Source organism: Bos javanicus, chromosome 8 (genome assembly GCF_032452875.1).
Source record: "Bos javanicus breed banteng chromosome 8, ARS-OSU_banteng_1.0, whole genome shotgun sequence".
Lineage (NCBI taxonomy): Eukaryota > Metazoa > Chordata > Mammalia > Artiodactyla > Bovidae > Bos > Bos javanicus.
In genome coordinates, this window is record NC_083875.1 from 46,175,036 (window position 1) to 46,189,981 (window position 14,946).

The 14,946-nt window shown below is 46.1% G+C and overlaps 1 protein-coding gene across 4 annotated transcripts in view; it reads right to left on the reverse strand.

Moving 5' to 3' along the window:
* APBA1 (amyloid beta precursor protein binding family A member 1) overlaps positions 1-14,946 on the reverse strand; it is a 244,730-nt gene that overhangs the window by 22,372 nt on the left and 207,412 nt on the right. For 3 of the 4 annotated variants that reach the window (XM_061425499.1, XM_061425501.1, XM_061425502.1), the window contains exons 5-8: positions 14,695-14,840; positions 3,382-3,414; positions 2,274-2,360; positions 1,197-1,382 (exon numbers count right to left, since the gene is read on the reverse strand). In XM_061425499.1, the coding sequence (XP_061281483.1) occupies positions 1,197-1,382; positions 2,274-2,360; positions 3,382-3,414; positions 14,695-14,840 (452 nt within the window). The remainder of the gene's footprint in view (positions 1-1,196; positions 1,383-2,273; positions 2,361-3,381; positions 3,415-14,694; positions 14,841-14,946) is intronic. The other variant, XM_061425500.1, reaches the window with a different exon arrangement.

The window sequence follows — 14,946 nt, forward strand, 5'->3', positions numbered from 1 at the left end:
CAGGAAAAGTGGACAGAATGGCCAGGACAGGTGCTTCAAGCTCTGTCTTCTCAGCAACCTGTCTCTGGGGCTGAGAACCAGACAAGTAAAAGTTGGTACAAACATGTAAGCATCTCCTCCTGTCTGAGGCTACAGCCACGAGGGCTCCGCTTCCCTGGAGAACTGCCTCTGACTTCTAACTTCTTAGAGGTAGGCCATTTACTGAGGCTCAATGAATACTCTCTGGCAGAAAAACAGCCCCTTTTAAGGAGACAAGGCTACGGGCGGCAATTTTCTTTAAGTAGATAAGGTCTCTCTGCTCAATATATGAAAGACAGCTTGTTTTACTGCGGCAGGAGGAAAATTTATCTCAGTCAATGGCATTGACCTGGCTATCTCTGGGCAGGCTCTGCAGTTTGAAACCATTGCGGGGCTATGGCCCCGGCCTGGAGGGAGCTGCCAAGGCCTGTTGAGCTTTGGGAAAAGGATGGTGCTGAAATAGCTTGAAGCTCGGTGGCCTCACCAGCAATTCTAGGGACAACTGGAGAAGAAGGCTGAAGGGAAGAAGGAGCCCCACCTTTGTTTTAAATTAGCTTCCTCTGCTGACTTTATCATGTGGAGAGATGGGTATCAGGAATCCCTGGCTTTGTGACTGGAAGAGCAGTTGGGTTTGCGAAGGAGCTGGGGGCTGATGCTCATGCCATGTGGTGCGGAGGGGCAGGGACGCCACCTTTCCTGTTAGGGAAGGGCAGCCCTGCACAGCCCTCCAGCGGCTTGTCTCCTTGCCTTTCCCCGTACTCCGTCAGCAGGCCTGTCTCAGGGCCTCTGCACCTGTTCTTTCCTCACTCTCAACTCTACTCAGGTTCGGCTCCAATGTGACTTCTGAAAGGACTCTGATCATTGCCCTACCTGAAACAGCCCCTGCCCCTCTATCCCTTGACCTAGTTTTTCCTGATTAAACATTCCTCTGCCTAACGTTATATTAAGTATATTTATCTATTCATTTTCTGTCTCTCTACAACCTTCACGAGAAGTACCTTGTCTGTTTTACTCAGCCTCATATCCCCAGCACTAAAACAGGGCTTGACACATAGTAAGTGCTCAATAAGTATTTGTCTCACCTATGATTAAGGCTCTGAGAACTAGAGGGAACCCGTTTACCCAAGGGCAGCTCAGATAAGATTACGGGGAGGGAGATGAGAGGAGGCCACCCTTACATCTTCAGACTCGAAGACATGGCAGATCATCTTGTACTGCCTTTTTCCATCCTGGGATGGGTGGGAGGCTTCCACGTTCTCCTGGGAGTTAGAGCGGGGCATCCGCCTGCGGGCCATCAGCACAACTATGTTCCCGATATCTGCGATGTAGGAAATGGTCCTCAGAGGGTGGTCCATCATCGTTTCCTGGAGGGGAGATGGGAGAGGCTGGTGAGTCCAGAGCATCATCTAAGACCCAAGAGGGAGTCTGCACCCACAGTGTAGCCAAGCGCAGCCCACACGTGCTGCGGGTGTGGGAGTGGGTGGAGGTGCTCTGGGGCTCACTGCCAACACTGTGTTGGCAAATTTACATGTACCTATCCAGGCCTGGGAGCAGTTCCCTTGACTGGTGATAACCCAGAGCAGGCAGTGGTCTGTGGTATGTGAAAAGGAATTTAAATCATTTTACAACGAGTAGAATCTCTGTGGGTGCGTGCTAAGTCGCTTCAGTCATGCCTGACTCTTCGCAACCCTTTGGACAATAGTGCCCACCAGGATCCTCTGTCCATGGGATTTTCTAGGCAAGAATACTGGAGTGGGTTGCCATGCCCTCCTCCAGGGGGTCTTCCTGACCCAGGGACTGGACCAGCATCTCTTGCGTTTCCTTCACTGGCAGGTGCGTTCTTTACCATTAGGGCCACCTGGGAAACCCCTGGTGGGGAAGCTAAAAAAATAAAAAATCTGCATGCAACTACTGTGTTTTGTTTATGTGTGTACGTGTGGTTTTAAACAAAATTTCTTCAAAGGCTAATCTGTTTAAATTCATGAATCTTCTGACAAAGGTTTGTAAGAATTATTAACAAACAATATCTGTGGCTTGTTTTTCCCTTTGATCTTTAACAGCCCCAACCTTCCTTACCAAGTCCCTCCCTAACCCCTACCCCCCACATCAGCAGCAAGCACTGCAGACACAGCCTCCGAGATTGTGTGGAAGCCAGCCAGCATCTGGGCACAGCTACCTGACAGACACGGGCACAATCTCCTGGTTGCCATGCTAAGCTTCACCCCCTAGGAAGGTGGGAGCCGGGGAATTAATACCTGTGTGTCGGCGTTCAATACTTTGATTCTCTGGGTAGAAATGAAGAGATCCACCTCGGTCATTGGCTGAGATTCACCTTCAGGAGCCTGAGAAGGAAAACGCACCAAGGGAAAGCTTAATATGTTGCTCTGACCCAGGTGCGTGGGAGCAAGCTTAACTCACACACAGAGGCTTCGAGACACAGTCACCAGAACAGCGATTCAGACTCCAGAATGAGGCTGCCAAAGCCAGAGGGACCACACAGAGGATGGACACAGGGACAGGAGTGAGCACCTCCAGGCTACAGGGAGAAATGCGGACGTCCTTTGCCTCTTCCGCCATGGAAGCAGTAGCTCACTGCAGCAGATCTAACTCTCTGAACAATGACGTGAATGGCACATTCTGCAAGGGTTTCAGAGCCCAACAGATGGAAGGAATCAGGGTGACTGACTCATACCCCCAGGACCTTGGAGAAGTCAGAGTTTGCTCCTACCCAAGTGCTGGGGGCGGGGGGGGCGGGTGTCGATGTTTACAGCAGGTGCAACAAGGCAGCTGGAGGCAGTTCTGGTAAGAGGGTCTTCATGTTCCCACACACCGCAGCAACACAGAAGCCACCCCATTAAGAGCGAGCCCCAGTGCCTCAATGTCCCACGGGTAGCTCTTAAGCACTGGAAGCTCCACAACCAACAAAAGCGCACCAATCGGTTCATTTAGGGCTTGACTCTGCACACATGTGGTTATTAGCGAGTTTTCTTTTTTGCATCCAGCAATCTGATAAATCCACAAATCAAACATGACTAGAATTGAGCAGACCCAGGTCCCTGCCATGTGAATGCTCCTGAATGGTGGGCACTTGCACACTACTGCAGGATCCCTTCAGCATTCCCAGTCTGCTCCCTGGCCTTCCTCTGGAGTGAGATGACTAATGAGCAACAGAAAACAGCCACTTTGGGCAACTGAGTTTTGAGAAATGTTGGCTTATGGGGCGGTTCAAAAAGAAATCTGAACAAAAACTTGCTGGATGCAGAAAACAAAAACACGAAGTAAGAAAAAAGGCAAAACATAAATAAATGAAAAATAAAAAAAAACAGGCATAACATCAAGCTGATGAAGTTGTTTGTACTGCACCTTCTTCCTGCTTTTGGCTAATTTCTGGGCCATCTGCTTAGCATGGAACAAACAGAGACAGGAGAACAGTTAGAAAAGAATTTGCAGAGACTCAAGTTGAAAAGGGAATTGACAAACTAATATCGACAGTGGTATACAGCATTTCTGTGGGAGTGGACTGGCTTTAAAAAAATCCCACTAGACTACTGATTCCCTAAATCAGAATTTGGTAGTTGGCAGGGGCAGTTGGCAGGGGCAGGAGGAGGAAGCACATGTACTGAGGTGCCTTACACTTAACTGCAATTGATGCTTTCAAAGAACCAACTTTTGGTTCTGTTTTGATTTCCTTTATTGTATGCCTATATTCTGTTTCATGGATTTCAGCCTATATCTTTATTTGTTTCCACTTTCTTTGGGTTTAATCTATCCATTTTTTTCTAGCTTAAGATGAAAACTTAAATCATGGATTTTCAAACTTTTTTCTTTCCTGATAATATTTAAAGCTAGGAATCTCCCTCTAATCTCCACTTTAGCTATATCCCACAAATTTTGATACATTGCAATTTAATTATCGTTTCATTCAAAACACTTTCTAATTTCCACTGTGATTTCTTCTTTGAACCTTACTTGTGTTCTTAATTTAAACACATCTGAAGATTCCCTAGTTATCTTTTTGTTATTGACTTCTGAATCAACTGTTCTTCATTAACTCCAGTAATACTTCTTGCCTTAAATTTGTATAATATTAATAGAACCTGTGTGTGTGTTAGTCGCTCAGTTGTGTCCAATTCTTTGCAACCCCATGGACTGTAGCCCGCCAGGGTCCTCTGTTCATGGAATTCTCCAGGCAGGAATACTGGAGTGGGTAGTCATTCTCTTCTCCAGGGACCTTCCTGACCCAGGGATCGAACTCTCATCTCCTGCACTGCAGGCAGATTCTTTACTATTTGAGCCACCAGGGCTTCAATAAAGCCTATTTCTAACTAGAAATGGATATAAGATTTATTCAAGATAGCAGAGTTCTATAAGAGTAGAAACTCTGAGGCCAGACTGTCCAAAACTGAATTCTGGCTCTGCTACGTACTAGTCATGTGACTTGGGACAAAACACTTAACATCTCTGTGCTTCAGTTTCCTCAAATGTAAAATGAAGGTAAAACCAGAATTTACTTCATAGGACTGTTGTGAGGATAAAATGAGTACAGCTGACCCTCGAACAATGTGGGGTTGGGGTGCCAACCACCACAGGGTCATCCGTGTATCACTTACAGTTGGCCCTCTGAATACATAGCTTGGTTCCTCTGCACCCACCATTCTGCATCCTTAGAGTCTACCGATCACAGAGTCAACTGATCTTGGACCACATAATACTGTACTATTTACTCCTGGAAAACATCCAGGTATAAGTGGACCTGTGTTGTTCAAGGGTCAGCTGTATACACAATGCTCTCAAAACAGTGCCTGGTGTGTTATAAGCACTCTATTTGTATTTGCTCTTAAAAGATTATGATGTTAGATGATTATAATTTGCCTGGGTTGGGATGCAATCTCTTGGCTTTGGTAAGGCCTGCTATATACACACAGACATTACCTGAATGATGGTGAGTCAGTGGCCGAACCACGGGCACTGCTGTGATGATGGGGGTGGGGTGTGGGAAGAGCAGCTCCCTCACACCCTTGATACTCACCTGGCACCAAAGCTCTTGCTCTCAGCAACACGCCACTACCTCATAAGCAACTACTTGTGTTGTCTGTGCAACCTCATGGCGGAGAAACTGGATGAGTCAGCCATCCAAACACTGAACAGCTGATCTGGTACACCCAGCAGACCAGGGCAGCCCCAGCCCCACAGCTCACACTGATGGTCAAGACTTAGTGATGAAATAGTCTACTCTGGGGAAGTCTGGAGGCAGCAACTGCAAGCGTTATCCTAACTGCTGCAATGACAGTGGAAATATCTGTGCATCTGAGGAGTGGCCCCGGGCTGATGCTGTGCCACACAGATTCCTGATCTGCACCAGTTATAACCCTCAAGATGACAACTGCTGTAAGAGCCTAACCTTTGTCTTACCTCCCCTGAAATGATACGGCAGTAATATGTGAATTTCCACTATTTTTGATACCAAAACTTAATGGCCATTGGTCAAAATTCTTCACCTGCAGGATGAGAAATCTAATCTGAAGGGCCCCTCTCAAAGGAAAGCAAGCCTGCCACCAACAAAACGCCCGCTTTCTGTTTTTACTGGGATGGGTGATGAGGAAGAGGATCCAAAAGGCAAACCAAGTTTCATGAAAGGAATTTTGAGAATTTTTATATGAAGTCAAAAATATGTTGTACACTTAAGAGTAACACTACCCTTAAATCACTTATGATGTCCAAGTGCCCTGAAACAAGTTAGAATTAAAAATTTAGGCATAAGTTTGGAAATCTTATGGGGGTCAGGGCCAGAATGAGAAGCTGGAGCAGCAGAGAAAGGACTTAGAGCCTTAAGGCCCACATGCATCTTGAAGCAGGGGCTGATAACATCCATTTAAAGCCCTGGCTTTCACGAGACTTGGGGCTCACCACCAGCAGGCTGGCGATCACCAAAGGACACGTGCAGCACTGTGCATCCAATCACTCCATCCGCAACGTGTACTGAGTACCCGCTGTTGCTAAGACCCTCTAAGGCTAGTTATGTCTGGGATCCTCTGACCATTCTAGCTTTTCTTTCCCCAGCTAACACTCACTGAGCACTTAGCACATGCCCATATCCTTCTAAGCACTTCACATGTAACAGTATAAAACCTTACAATAACCCTGTGAGGCAGGCAGTACATTATCCTCATCTTTCAGAAGAGAAAACTGAGGCACAGAGAGGCTCATTAACTTGCCCAAGGTCACACAGCTATTAAGTGGCAGAAGAGATAATCAAACTGGAAACCTAATATATTCCAAATTGCTACAGTGCCAGCTGGACATGTTTCTCATCTATAAACTTCTCAGTCCGTCTCAATCCGTCTGTAAAATGGGGTTAATGATACCTACCTCACAGATTTCCCACCCTCTCCATTTGGAGGAGTAAATGAGATAATGTACGTAAAGGGGCTGCTATCCATGTCAATATCTTCTTTATCGACCATAGACTTCTTCAGGTCAGATGGGAAATCAGCTGGCTTAGACAAGGTAACACTGACAGAAATTCTCATTTTACAATTAAATTTTGAAACACCTAAATAAAATCTCTCCATAAAAGAATGGAAAAAAAAAATCTGATCTTTTGGGGCAGACTAGTAAAGACAGATATAAGAATATTTGATAATGAACACACCTTACAAAAATGTGTGGACCAAAACAATACCAAAAGGCCATGGAGACAAACACACCACATTGCGTGGACATGAAGCAGTTTCTACAGCTCAGGCAGTTTCAGCAGCTCACCCCGTCTTCGGTGAAGGAGCAGAGAGTGAAGTGCGAATGAGGGTGAAATGAAGCATGGAGATGCAGTGAGAGGAAGGGGCGAGTGAGCTTGCTGTACAGGCTTCTCAACTGGTTCTCTAGGTAGGGTCAAGGCAGGGTTCCCACCTGTGGGAGGGCTCGGAAGGGGATACCTCTGCCTGCTTTAGATACTGAGTGTAGGGCAAAGCTCCCTCTAGAAGTTTTTCCTAAAACATATTTAAAAGAATCCCAGCAACAAGACGATTAGGTATCACCATAGGGATAATGTATTCTGCTTTCAAGTAATTGTGGAAGCTTCTGGTGAAACAAACTGAATTAAATCTCCTTAGTACAGGACTTCTCAGAGCCTTCACTAGGATAATACATGTGACAGATACCAAAAATATCTATGTGGTGGCGTTTCTTGTGTTTATCTGCCAATAGAACTCCATCAGCGAGAAGCGCTGCACTTGACCAGAATGTGAGAGCACAGCTAGGGAACAGAGGCTCCTTCACACTGGACGGATGGGCCACACTTCTCTCAGGGGGCGGTTCCCGACCTGCAGCACACATTACCACCTCCTGGAGGGCCTATGAAAACAGGTTCCTGGGCTTTACCTCCCTGAGTTTCTGACTGGGTTGGGAGTCTGCACTTCTAACAAACTCCTGAGAGTCTGTACTTCTAACAATTTCCTAGCTGATGATGCTGTTGCTGGTCCCACTTTGAGGACCATTGCTCTAATGCATTTCTAAATCATATGGGAAGCTTTCTGGAAGGTTATTCTTACTTCTCAAAAACAGATGAACTAAGGCAGAAAGAATAGATTAGGGAGGGTGCAAAGATGAAAAAAAAACTGCAAAAAAAAAAAAAATGGCAGATATCCTCTAACTCTGCTGCTGCATTCAGATGTACCTTGTATCTTACATTTTGGTAGATGGAAATGTCTTAATTACAGATTCCTCAGTCTGCCTTGTACTTCGGTTACCTAAACACTCTCCCTGACTCCCTCACAAGACTGCAGGTTTCTCAGGGTCAAGGACGTGGTTGATTTTTATCTGCTAAGAGGCCTTGTCACAGGGATCTTGCATAGGGACAGTTTGCTTTTTGAGCCAGATTCATATCTAGAAAAACCACAACTCCAAATCTTCCCCCCAGTTTTGGCAAATAAACCTGCACATTATTTGTAATTTAAGAAAACTGCAATTCTTCAGACTCCAAGTGTAAAGCCAGTATCACTATTAAATGTCAGCCCACAGTTGGTGCTATGTGAGTGACAGACACCACATAATTGACGGACAGACCAGGAATTAAAGCCTGCTTTGAAATGGAAACCCAAACATCAGGGGTAGAGCTGGCTCAGAGCAAAAGCACCTCAAACACAGGGCCACAGGGGGTTCCTGAGAGGAAGGCCTCCCTGGCATCCATCGGGTCAAATAAACAATGCAGGCAGAGGAAGGAGAGGGCCTAGCTGGGGTCCCTGAGGGAGGGAGGCAGGCAGAAGGAATCAGAGAAAGAAAGGAGGACGCTCTTCTGTATGTAGGTGAGAGCACCAAGCCAGGAATTACTCCAGTTTGTGGTGAGGATATCACTAAATGGATTTCTAAATAAATCCACAGAGCATCCCTTCCCCCTTCCTTCCTGGATGGACGTGGCTAGAAAATCGGTAGCCTCATTCTGCTTGCTCTGTATCTCTCTAGAGGTGGCCCAGAGTAACTCATTCCTGAAAGGCCAGCCTCTTTACGAAGAAGCGTGCAGCACCTTCCTCAGAGGAGGGAGTGCATGCGGGCACCCCAGTGCAGGCTTCCCTGGACCACCCGAGTTCATCTGGAGACCCGCTCTCGGCCCCTTGGCTCCCCGTGCACGTGGTGAAGTCTCTGTGCACCATCCCCACAGTAACTTTCTTGGGGGCAAGGAAATAAACCACGGGTTCTGAACGCGGCCTTCTCCACTTATAATTTGAAAAAGTGGCAGGCTGGGTGTAAAGGCAAACAATCTGACAGGCATTTAAATGGATGTAAAAGGAACACGAGGCAGAAAATATTTAATGATAGGCAACATTCCCTTCAGATGCAAGAAGCACATTGTGAAACGATACTTATACATGAAATGCGACTGTTTAATCTCACCACTCTATAATGAATTCCTCACACTAGAGCAATTTGCTGTAAAAATAAATATACATTTTCCAGCTGCTTACTCTGCTCTAGGCAGGTCTAAAATGGATTTATAATCAGAGAGCCTGTCTTGCCTGTTCTGATTGACAAAGCCTTCTAATTTTTTGTTCAAATGATTTGTGGAACTTCTGGATACTAATCCTTTTTGAAGATTCAAAAGTAAACTTTCTGGTTTCTCATCAGGGAGCTGGACTTTAAAAATGGAAAAGAACACTCTCAGAAACCACTGGGGAAATCAGAAAGTATACCGTGCAGAGGACTTGGTGCTTGGAGGGGTCTGGCATGGGGATGCTGGAGTCTGGGGTCTTTCCCCAGACCTGCCCTACATTTGGGTGATGCGTCTGTGCCTGCTGTCCCCTTAAGGTCACTGAACACACACATGTGTCTCAGGGCAGCAGACAGACAGACTCTAGCTGTGGGAGTCAAGGACGACCCATCAGCAAGTCAATAAACAGAAACCAGGAAAAACTCATCTCAAAGCAACATGCAATGCTTGGTCTCAGGGTTCCTCAGTACTCTTTCGGGAGTGGATTATTGCTTTGTTCTGGAGGATTCACCTGAATGGACCCGGGTAGTGTGCCTTGACAGGGAAGGGTGCTCTAGCAATCTGGAGGAGATAAATCTTTGTCACGTGGCTCTATCTTGGACCTAACAGGGTGGCAAAGATCTCTGGTTCTAGCCTCTCATGCCAATAAAAATGTCCCAGGCGACACGACAACAACCAAAAGCACTGCCTCTTTTCCAAATACCCCCTTTACTGGTGGTCCCTGTCTATCAGAGAACCATCCAGGGTCTCTGCACTCCCACTGACCCAGGGAGAGCTAACGGTACCATTATTAACCCTGGAAACTAAGCGCTGGGTCAAGAATTCAGCTAAGTTACTCCATGGTATTACTGCCTCAGCATCCATTCTGTTTGGCTAAGCAGCCTGCCTGAACCTTAAATTGACATTATTCCCTTCATGCATGCAAATGCTGTGGAAAGCAGCCTGCAGAGTCACATGCGCATGTCAGCTCCTAAAGGGACCCCACCCCCACTCATCAGCCCTTGTCTCCCCCAGCTGCCCAGGGCCTTCGCCAAGGCGCCCCTAGCTAATACCTCCATTGAGCTCACCAAGACCCCATTTTGGTTTGCACTGACCAATCTGGCCTTCATCTGGAAACCTCAAAGCATTCTACCCACGGACTCCAGTGAAGGCATGGGCCCAGGTCCTGCCTGACCTCCCCACATGGCCTCTCTAGGTGTGCAGGTGCTTCCTCCAGGACTGCTGAGTCTTAAACTTCTCCATCTCAATTTCTCTTGTAGTCTTCTGCTCACCTGGGGGTTTACTTAACAAATGCTGATGTAACAAAATTATAATCATATCTGGTAACTGTGGGGACATGAGGAGTCAGAACTCTGTCCCTAAAGATTGTGCTTTTCAAGTTCTCCTGTATGAGATAAGGCAGGACAGTCCCTGAAAAGCAGCTTGTTCCCAGGGAGTTTTGTGCATTCTTGAACTCTGCACCTGGGAGATCCTAAATTAACATGGAAAACACTGTGGGGACATCTCCAGGTATTGATGTCACCTCTTTATGCTCAGGGAGAGGGTAAAAGGAGATCAAGCAAGCTCTGATAGACAGCTCAACAGATACCTGAGATTCTACCAGCAGCATTATTGTGTCTGAAAGACCCAGAGGGTAGGAGGGTCGGTCTGATACACTGTCAGGAAGTGGTCTAGTTGGGAGTCACAGGGTAAGATGCACCTCTGGAGGTAGGGGTGGGACTTGATATAGTTGTAAATTACTCTCTGGATCATACATCCTAAAGCCTCAGTAGTAGCAGTAGTAGAAATAGTAGTAGTAGTATTGGTCGCTCAGTCGTATCTGACTCTACAATGCCATGGACTGCAGCCCACAAGGCTCCTCTGTCCGTGGAATTCTCTAGGCAAGAATACTGGAGTGGGTTGCCATTCACTTCTCCAGGCAATCTTCCTGACCCAGGGATCGAACCTGGGTCTCCTGCAATTGCAGGCATATTCTTTACCATCTAAGCCACTAGGGAAGCCAATAAATTGTCAATAATGCTATCAAAAGTTGCAGCATGGGCTTCCTGTGCAGTGATGGGTAATGAAGGGCAGGGCCAGCACTGACCCTGTCAACTATTCAGGACATAGCAGAGCCTGGGCAAATTCGTGAGACGAGCATCAGCCCTGGAGGAGCGGGGGGAGTGGGGGTAGAAGGACGTGAAGTACCACCCCTGCTCCGTGTGACCTCCATGACCTCCGTGGTTGCTGCTCTCTCCTCCCTCAGGCTTCCAGGCAGTGTCTCACCTCACAAGGGCTCCCCACACTCCTGTGGCCTTTTGATCCAGACACCCCTCTCTCCTCCTCCGGCACCCCCTTGTATACTTGCTGGCTTAATTCACTTCTCATGTGTGCTGCTGAACTTGAGTGTAAGGATCTCACCTTATAAATCACTATTTTTCCTCCCTCCCAGGACCCTGCACAGCCTTGCACACATAAATGCTCAACAAATATTCTTTCCCTTGATGAAGAAAGTTAAGGACTCTTGCTTCTTGTTCCACACTGCCATACAAAGCCCAGGATGAAACCTGGGCATGTGTGAGAGAGAAGACATGTAAAGGGAACAGTCCCTTGAGAAGGGTGTTGATTCTGACCAATGGAAACTTGACAGAACCCAATCTGGCAAGTCCTAAGCTATTTCAACTCACTCGAAGTCCCCAGCTCTGATTTCAGTGGTGATGAAATGCCTGTGGCTCTAGCTGAAAACAGCCTCAGGGGTTCTAGGTGCTGGCAGCACCTGAATGACACGATGGCACCATCAGGGTCCCTGTCACCACTGGCTTGTCCACGGTTCTAGGGGCACTAGCGTCATGGCGGGTATTCTAGAGGCTGCATTTCCATGGGGTCAGGCCAGTTCAAACCAGTTCAAGCTAGTTTGGCTGGTTCAAACTAGCTGTGAATGACTTAAACTAGACAAAAGTGGTTTCAGGGATCAAAGAAGCTCGCTCCTTTTAAATCTTGACAATACAGATGCAAACAGGTTATGACTGGTTTGAACTGAGTTAGCCTTGCACTGACTTGGTTCAGATTAGCCAGAGTAGATCTGATCAAATGCTTTCTTTTAGGTGAAGCAAGCCAGTTCAGCTGACTGTGGCTCAGATTATGAACTCCTTATGGCTAAATTCAGACTTAAATTGAAGAAAGTAGGGAAAACCTCTAGACCATTCATGTATGACCTAAAACAAATCCCTTACGATTATACAGTGGAAGTGACAAGTAGATTCAAGGGATTAGATCTGATAGAGTGCCTGAAAAACTATGGACAGAGGTTTGTAACACTGTACAGGAGGCGGTGATCAAAATCATCCCCAAGCAAAAGAAATGCAAAAGGCAAAATGGTTGTCTGAGGAGGTCTTACAAATGGCTGAGTGAAGAAGAGAAGTGAAAGGCAAAGGAGAAAAGGAAAGATATCCATCTGAATGCAGAGTTCCAAAGAATAGAAAGGAGAGATAAGAAAGCCTTCCTCAGTGATCAATGCAAAGAAATAGAGGAAAACAACAGAATGGGAAAGACCAGAGATCTCTTCAAGAAAATTAGAGATACCAAGGGAACATTTCATGCAAAGATGGGCACAATAAGGACAGAAATGGTATGGACCTAACAGAAGCAGAAGATATTAAGAAGAGGTGGCAAAAATACACAGAAGAACTATACAAAAAAGATCTTCATGACCCAGAAAATCACGATGGTGTGATCATTCACCTAGAGCCAGACATCCTGGAGTGTGAAGTCAAGTGGGCCTTAGGAAGCATCATTATGAAGAAAGCTAGTGGAGGTGATGGAATTCCAGCTAAGCTATTTCAAGTCCTAAAAGATGATGCTGTGAAAGTACAGGACTCAATATGCCAACAAATTGGGAAAACTCAGCAGTGGCCACAGGACTGGAAAAGGTCAGTTTTCATTCTAATCCCAAAGAAAGGCAATGCTGAAGAATGTTCAAACTACCGCACAATTACACTCATCTCACACACTAGCAAAGTAATGCTCAAAATTCTCCAAGCCAGGTTTTAACAGCACATATACTGAGAACTTGCAGATGTTTTAAGCTGGATTTAGAAAAGGTAGAAGAACAAGAGATCAAATTGTCAACATCCACTGGATCATAGAAAAAGCAAGAGAATTCTAGAAAAGCATCTACTTTCTGCTTTATCGATTATATCAAAGCCTTTGACTGTGTAGATCACAACAAACTGTAGAAAATTCTGAAAGAGATGGGACTACCAGACCACCTGACCTGCCTCCTGAAAAATCTGTATGCACGTCAAGAAGGAACAGTTAGAACCAGACTAAATGGAACAATGGACTGGTTCAAAATTGGGAAAGGAGTACGTCAAGGCTGTATATCATCACCCCACTTATTTAACTTACATGCAGAGTACATCAAGCCAAATGTTCGGCTGGATGAAACACAAGCTTGAATCAAAACTGCTGGGAGGAATATCAATAACCTCATATATGCAAATGACACCACCCTTCTGGCAGAAAGCAAAGAAGAACTAAAAAGTCTCTTGGTGAAAGTGAAAGAGGAGATTGAAAAAAGTTGGCTTAAAACTCAACATTCAAAAAACGAAGATCATGGCATCTGGTCCCATCACTTCACAGCAAAGAGATGGGGAAACAGTGGAAAGGGTGATAGACTTTATTTTCTTGAGCTCCAAAATCACTGCAGGTGGTGACTGCAGACATGAAATTAAAAGACACTTGCTCCTTGGAAGAAAAGCTATGACCGATCTAGACAGCATACTAAAAAGCAGAGACATTACTTTGCCGACAAAGGTCCATCTAGTCAAAGCTATGGTTTTTCCAGTAGTCATGTATGGATGTGAGAATTGGACCAGAAAGAAAGCTGAGTGCTGAAGAATTGATGCTTTTGAACTGTGGTATTGGAGAAGGCTCTTGAGAGTCCCTTGAACTGCAAGGAGATCAAACCAGTCAATCCTAAAGGAAATCAGTCCTAAATATTCATTAGAAGGACTGAAGCTGAAGCTCCAATACTTTGGTCACCTGATGTGAAGAACTGACTCACTGGTAAAGACCCTGATGCTTGGAAAGACTGAAGGCAGGAGAAGAAGGGGATGACAGAGGATGAGATGGTTGGATGGCATCACTGACTCAATGGACATGAGTTTGAGCAAGCTCTGGGAGTTGGTGATGGACAGGGAGGCCTGGTGTGTGGCAGTCCATGGGGTTGCAAAGAGTTGGACACGACTGAACGACTGAACTGAAGCCAGTTCAATCTAGCTTGAACAGGATCGACAGGTTCGAAAGCAATGACACCTAGTTTGAACCACTCTGTAGCATGAATGTTCAAGGCACTGATCTCTGTCAGCAGAAATGCAGTGATACAGGGCTCACATATTGGAAAGATAATATTTAAAATGCTGTCCTTTCTCATCTTTCCACCTTTCCAAAGCTTATCATCATATGTACTTCTTCCTCAAGGCTGGCCATTAAGAACAATCAAATTATATAGCATTTATGCATCAAGACTCCAACACACTTTGCAAATCATTTTTCTGTTGAGAACTTTGGCAGGTACAGGTATAAGCCCTGCCTGTCATGTCACCTCAGTCCACTCCACTAAACTTGGGACATGTGGTGCGGGGTGACCACTATGGACAGCTCAGCTGCCCACACTGGCCCACCACCCCCCGTCAGAGCACAGGGCACCCCCTCACCTTGATCCTGCTTACTGCTTCCTGGGCCTGCATCATTCGCACGTTTTTGGAGGGAGTTTTGTCTGAGAGCAGCTGGGTGGAGCCAAGGTAATTAGCAGCAAAAATGATTCCATCAATCAAGTCCTCAGGGTCACAAGGTCCAGGAACTGTAACACACAGACCATGGTGATGAGTGAGGCCACGTGTGCCCCCCATCATGCCCCCTCCCCTCTGCTACACGCCTCCAACACAGGTGGTCAGCTCCCAACACCC